The 7,250-nt window shown below is 40.9% G+C and overlaps 1 protein-coding gene across 1 annotated transcript in view; it reads right to left on the minus strand.

Moving 5' to 3' along the window:
* Nucleotides 1-6,343, minus strand: part of FERMT1 (fermitin family member 1) — a 46,883-nt gene extending 40,540 nt beyond the window's left edge. The window contains exons 1-2 of the mRNA XM_032213385.1: nucleotides 6,182-6,343; nucleotides 1,575-1,729 (exon numbers count right to left, since the gene is read on the minus strand). Coding sequence (XP_032069276.1) covers nucleotides 1,575-1,725 — 151 coding nt within the window. The 5' untranslated portion in view covers nucleotides 1,726-1,729; nucleotides 6,182-6,343. The remainder of the gene's footprint in view (nucleotides 1-1,574; nucleotides 1,730-6,181) is intronic.
* Between the last annotated feature and the right edge of the window lie 907 nt (nucleotides 6,344-7,250).

The raw sequence follows: 7,250 nt of genomic DNA on the forward strand, positions 1-7,250 counted from the left end.
AAGAGGTTCCAAAAATTTTTGAAACCCACCACTGGTCCTTGGATATGATTATTCTACACTATCATGCTCATATTTATAAAACTCAGTGCCTCTGTGAAAGGTAAGGATGACTACTGCGTTTGTGGTGCAATCAGAACATTGCGTGTGTTGAAGTTGTTTTAACACAAACCAAAGATGCCTTTTAAAAAACAAGTTTACATCATATTCTTATGCATGCCAGTGCTGTGTGTGAGGTAATTTAAGGTGGTTCTGACAAGTGTCGTTGGCATCTTCATATCCGGTCACATGGGCGGCAAGCCACTCCCATCCGGTCACATGGGCAGCAAGCCACTCCCACAAAGGAGGCCACACCCACAGAGTAGGTTCGAACAAGTTGTGAAACCTACCACTGACGTGGTTATACCTGATATGTATCCCATTAGAACCATTTGTAAGCTATCTAGCCTTAAAAAAGTCAGAGAAAGCAAATGGCTCATAAGACAGAACTTATTTTCTGTATCCAGTGTTCCCTGGGCAAGTCACTTTCTCTCAGCTCAACTTACCTCATGAGTGGTTATTGGGAAAAGTGGGTGAAGAACGAACTTAGGCCTACCTTGGAGTTCTAAATCAAACCTAGCAAATATTAGAGCCATATCTATAATTTACTGACTTCATCTGATGGATTAAGTGACTTTGGGGTACCTCTTGAGCTTAAGTAGTACAGTGGTGATGAGTATAGTTCAAAGACAGGAAGATTGGGGGTTAGGACAGAGCATTCTTCAGAAAATGTGGTTGTTAAGAGTCAACACTGACATGGTGACACATAATCATCCTGAGCTTAACGTTTGCCATTTCTTTCTTGTGTTTTATTATTTTATAACATATTCCAAATAAACAGAAACAATATAAAATATGCAAACGATAATTTCTATTCTAGCCTTTCATTCTACCTACTGCTGGCCTTAATTCAATGCCTGCTATATATAAATACTAAAATCTGACTTAATATTTGATACTGGCCTTGTAAATCAGTCCCTGCTTGCTATGACCTCTCCACCACTCCCACATATGCTGTGTGGGTTGTTCCCACCAGATGTTTCTGGTATGGTGGCAGACATAACAGCTTGAAACAAGTGTGCAGCAAATGGGCAGCTGTGTAAGTGATCTGTCATGCAGAAACCTGCACAGCTTTAAGATTTTCTTAGAAAGCTTCTTCACTAGAAGCCCAGTATCAGTAGCTCATGATGTCCTCCTAGTATCTCCCTTCCCTTCTGAGGGAGGTGAGTGGTTCAAAAATGTGAAAAATAAATAAATAAATACTGAATGGAAAAGCAGAACTTTTGCTATTTGCTATTAGGGACATTGGTTCACACACCCAAAAATATGTATATTATTTTGGAGGCTCTAATTCACTTGTATATACAATATAGAATGAGCTGCTTATACACACACAGAAACATAGACACACACAGACACACACATACTCAGGCAACCTGAAGCAACCCTAAAATGAATAAAGTATATAAAACGTTATTCGTTTTGGGGTTGCTTCAGGTTGCCTTAATTCTTTTGTCCTTTAAAAACACTATACTCACCAATTTTTTCCACAAGTCTGAGCATCAACCCTCCGACATGAAGCTCCCCCGATACTTGAACAGGAGTCTCTTTTTGTTCTTCTCCATTATGATGATCTACTCTGATTTTGAGCTCCCAGGAATTGGAACCGTATTCATTTAAAGAAATCATAGTCCTGTTGGAGAATTCCAACATTTGTTTAAAATATTAAAAAGAAGGAATGCACAAATATAACAAAGGAAACAGTAAAAATATTGGGTTTCTGTCGTGATGGACTCTTGTGATGAGCCGATTGACAGATGGTGGAAGCAGTTAGCTTCCTCCACATAATTGGGGCTTACCAGGGGTTGTGGCACTATATATATATATATATATATATATATATATATGTATGTATGTATGTATGTATGTATGTATGTATGTATATATGTATATGTATATGATGTATATGTATATGTATATGTATATGTGTATATTTAAAAATGCATCACAAATATCATTGACTGATGATGGTTGATACAGGTTGCTGCCAGCATCCTAGGTAATAGATAATAATCCTAGATAATAATTATAATCCACATCCTACATAATAATTATTATCTCAGTTGACTGAGTTTCATGTTTAATGAATAAAAGATAGTAATAATAATATAACACTAATACTAATAATAAATGTTTTCTATATGTTGTTAGCTTTGTTGTTGACGCCAGATATCATAGTTGTCAAAAATAGAAATGTACTATTTATTGACATCGCGGTAGCAGAAGATGCCAGAGTCGAAGAAAAAGAACTGGAAAAAATAATGAAATACCGTGACTTGGCCATCGAAACTACACGATTATGGATGAAGCATGTAACAGTGATACCCATTGTCATCAGGGCACTTGGTACCATGTCCAAGAATTTTATAAGATACATCGAGAAATTGCAGCTTCCTGCAATAACACCAGTGGAACTGCAAAAAACTGTTTTAAAAAGGAACATCATATATTTTAAGAAGATACTTGGTTGATACCTAAGACTGACAGCAACCCGTATCAACCATTAGCACCAGTCAATGGTATTTGTGATGCATTTTTGAATGTTCAGTTGACTGAGTTCCATGTTTAATGAATAAAGTATTATAATAATAAATGTTTTCTATATATTGTTAGCTTTGTTGTACCTGCTTAGAGTCACTGTGTCATTATGTGAGAGGCAGCTATATAAATTTGATGAATGAATGAATAAATAAATAAATAAAATTTAACCTGGCTAAAGACCCTAACTGGCAGAAAAAACAACAACAGGTTCCTCAGATCACTTTTGATGTGATGAATCAGCTCCTGGAAATTTAATCTGATCTCCTAAGAGGCCAGTTCTAGAATGTTTGCTCCCTGGGGTGGACATGACATGTGCACAAGCATGCACAGACAGATTGTGGAGACACACCACCCAAGGCCGGTGATGTTATTTTGGCACCCGAGGCAGAAGATTCCACAAGCATTCCTCCCACTGTCTGGCAGTAAAACACACAACAGCCTATTAAGTAACTAACAATTTGCGGTCTTTTCAGACATCCCTTAACAACTCCTAACAGTTGTTTTACTCTGCTTGACTGCAGGGGCTAAATTTCATAGGAGGATCATTGTTAAGGAATATTTTGTCAGCTTGATAATATCTCCAGCTTACAGTTTTTTTTCTTGAATTGTGAATAGCAGCCTCTTAACCATGTTGGAAAATGTGTGGTGCCTTTTAAGGACTGAGGATAATATCTGTGCACTTGTGGTACTGTACAAAGTTTCAAACCAGCTAGTTTGGAAACCACAAAAGCAATCAGTCATAAATTTGCTGCATTTGTTTTTAACATCTAAGTGATGTGTTGCATCCCCAATAAAAACATTTAGAAGTACTTCTGTACATCATAGTCAATATACAGGTAACCCTCAACTTACAACCATTCATTTAGTGACTGTTCGAAATGACAAAGGCACTGAAGTGACTAGTTTTCTAACTTGTTGCAGCATGTGATCAAAATTCAGGTGCTTGGCAACTGGCATTTATTTATGACAGTTGCACTGTCATAAATAAAAGCTCATAAAATGGGACAAAACTCACTTAACAAATGCCTTGCTTAGCAACAAAAAGTTTGGGAACAACTGTGGTTGTAAGTAGAGGACTAGCAATATGTGTTTTATTTCTCATTAAACTTCAGCTGACGCATTAGATCCCAACAGGATATCACCTCCTTCTTAGTTATATATCACTCTTCCAGCATCTTTTTCTAAAAATGCACGTTCACAATCATGTTTGTGAATTTTATTATAATAACCTGATTAACGCATAGAACTGTACAGAATTAATGGAATAGAACATATTCTTCTTCTTCTTCTTCACCATCATCATCTAAATAAAGAACTACCGTGCCAGAAACCCTAATATTTTTTTTAATCTTCTTGAAGAGCAACCTCACTTTAAGATTGCAGGGACCCAATTTTATATTATTTCAAGAGCTTTTCTACTGTTCTGTGAAGCCACGGCATTCAAAGATTTAAATTAGTAAAATCTTCTTCCACAATATCCTATTTAGGAAGATTCTAATAATTTTTCTGTTTTATTTAGTTTGCCCCTCCGAGAATTATGAACCGCCTCCCCCCCCCCAAGCAAGTTGTAATCCGCATTGTTCATTTTAGAAGTGAGCCTCTATCAGTGTTTGGACTTCAACTCCCAGAATTTGCCTGCCAGCAATGTTGGCAAGGGGATTCTGGGAGTTGAAGTCAAAACATCTTCAAGCTAGGAAGGTAGAGAAACACAATTCTAGATACTGCTGACCCCATATTCCATCACCCTTTCAAAACCTCCAGCAACCTGAATAATGGCAAGTAGAGTTCAACACTCTGAGAAATGCTCTTGGTTATTTAGATCAGAATAGAACTGGAAGGGACCTTGAATGTCTTCTAGTCCAGCCCTCTGCTCAAGCAGGAGATCGTATACCATTTCATACAAGTCCAGTCTCTTCTTAACTGTACCTAAGTCCAACACAGTGTGACCAGAAAAAAAAAGGAAGTAACTCCGGCCCAATGTCCCCAGGACCAATGGTATATTAAGGCTCACCGGTGCCCTAAGCACTGACAAAGCTTGGTGCCCCCCTCCTTTGTGCATACTGTACAAATCTTCATTGGTTCTTTTTCTTTCTCAACTTTATGGTGCCCCCTTTGGGTCTGATGCCCTAAGCACGTGTTTAGTCTGCTAATGCACCATTGCCCAGGAGTGTCTTTATTTCAAAGTCGTTTTGTATTCTTCGTCTGAGCTTTTAAACATCTCTCCTGCTCCCTACTCCAAGGTGGATTTTCTTTTTTTTTTAAAATTACAAATATATTCGCTGCATGGACGTCAGAGCAACCACGCTTTAAACAGAGAAACGACGCCTTTCCATCGGGGCTCGAGAAAGGCAACTTAACAGTAACAGAGTTGGAAGGGACCTTGGAGGCCATCTAGTCCAACCCCCCCGCTCACGCAGGATATATATATACTAGGGATTCGAAACAGATGAGCGTTTTTAAGGATCCCAACGAGTTGCGGCTCCTGGCAGGTTCTGCTGCCACGATCATATACTTCAATTCCCTTTTGCGGCTCAGGGGGACCAAGTTCGGACGCCACGATTTCTCCCGCTTCCTGCAAGTACACTGACCCAAGGGGAGGCCGGCTAGCCGAGGGACCATTGTTAACACTCGGCGCATCCCATTGTTACACTCCGAGGGACGCCAGAGGTCCCATTGCTAAGACAGTCATCTAAATCAGATGGGACCCAGCGCCTGCATTTAGACATTTTTTTTTTTTAGACATTTTATTAGGATTTATAGGCCGCCCTTTTCCCTGAGGGGACTCAGGGCGGCTTACAATCACAGGGAAGGGGGTGCAATACCAAAAGACAAACAATATGTGAACAGAATAAAATAATAAAACACATTTGGGATTATATCCTTTCTGGACCTTTCAATCGCCGCCGTCCTTTTGAACGGGGCTCGGAGACCAGGTTAAATTAGGAAGGATGTTACTAATATGTCCTAATCTTAATCTCCGGTTAGCGATTTACTTTCTTTGCATTAGATTTATTTTTTTTAAAAAAACCTGCAGGCCGTGCAAGTTAAACCAACTAAGGATTTTAAGGCTTTCAAAAAGAGACTGGACAGTCAATTTATCTGAAATGGTATAGGGTCTCCTCTAGGAGGGGGCTGGAGTAGAAGACCTCCAAGGTCCCTTCCAACTCTGGTGTCCTGTTATTCAACTAATAGATTTGGCCGGATATTTAACTTTTCAAAAGAATAAGCACAGCCTAAACTAAACGCTCTGAGTTTGCCCAGGCCGAGAGGCTTCAAAAACAAAGCAAGGCAAACATGGCACGCTGCGGGGATTTATCACACCCACGTTACACCCATCACGCAACATTAAAAGGGTTGTATGAATGCAGCCGATAAAGCTAGTACGCCACCCTCACCCCCCCCCCCCGTATTCACAAAGCGCATGCGTCATGAGATCCCATTGGTACGCTGAAGCTTGTAATTCCCCGCCGGACGAAAAAAAAAATCACCGACTTTTCCGGAGATTCCGAAGGATCCGGAGTTAATCGGGGCTGAGATTTCCTACCTGCTCAGTCGCGGATAATGCTTAGAACCCACGCGCGCCGCTCCCGACGCCGACTAGAGCCTCGGCGCAGGTTCGAGCACTCCCGGCGGAGGAGGTGGCTTACCTCCGCCGCTCTCCCCAGCCCCACCTTCCAAAGCGGTGGGGCCGTGAACAGCAGCAGGTGTCCCAGTTAGTAGTTGCTGCCTCTTCCTCCTCCCCGGGAACAATGGGTGGGGTGGGGTGAAGTATTTTTGCTTCATGCCCTGCGATCTGAATATTTTAAATGCAGGTAGTCCTCGACTTAATGGCCACAATTGAGCCCAACACTTCCGTTGCTAAGTGAAAAAGTGACTTTTGTCCCATTTTATGACCTCTCCTGCCTGAGTTGTGAAGTGAATTCACTGCAGTTGGTCAGTTAATGACATGGTTAAGTGACCCTGGTTTTGCCCATTGACTTTTCTTATCGGAAGGTTGCAGAATGGGATGACATGAATCCCTGGACGCAGCAACTTTCATAAATATGACTCAGCATCTGAATTTTGATCATGTGACCCTGGGGATGATGCAGTGGTGTGTGAAAAAAAACGGTCATAGGTCACTTTTGTTCAGTGACGTAACTTTGAATGGTCAGCTAATGAACTGTTGTTGAGGTTGAGGACTACCTGTAGAGCTGCGTCATCTAGGCCAGTGGTCTCCAACCTTGGCAACTTTAAGGCATGTGGACTTCAACTCCCAGAGTTCCTCAGCCAGCTTTGCTGGCTGAGGAACTCTGGGAGTTGAAGTCCACAAGCCTTAAAGTTGCCAAGGTTGGAGACCACTGATCTAGGCTACAAAACTCTGGATCAGCCCTGGATGGCAGTAGAGGGAAATCTGCCATCAGTTGCTCATCCGGATTTACGCAGTCCAGACCAGTTTTATTTTGGAAGAATTGAAAAGAATAAAACAAAACTATTCTTCCCTCTGAACTTCTAAGCTGGCTACAAGCCCCAAACTTTCTGAAGGTGGTGGGGTTGTAACTGGGTATTTTGAAACCAACAGGAACTGAATTACAGCCCCTCTGGGATCTTTTGGTTGGGCTAAACTGTAATTC

Source organism: Thamnophis elegans, chromosome 3 (assembly GCF_009769535.1).
Source record: "Thamnophis elegans isolate rThaEle1 chromosome 3, rThaEle1.pri, whole genome shotgun sequence".
NCBI lineage: Eukaryota > Metazoa > Chordata > Lepidosauria > Squamata > Colubridae > Thamnophis > Thamnophis elegans.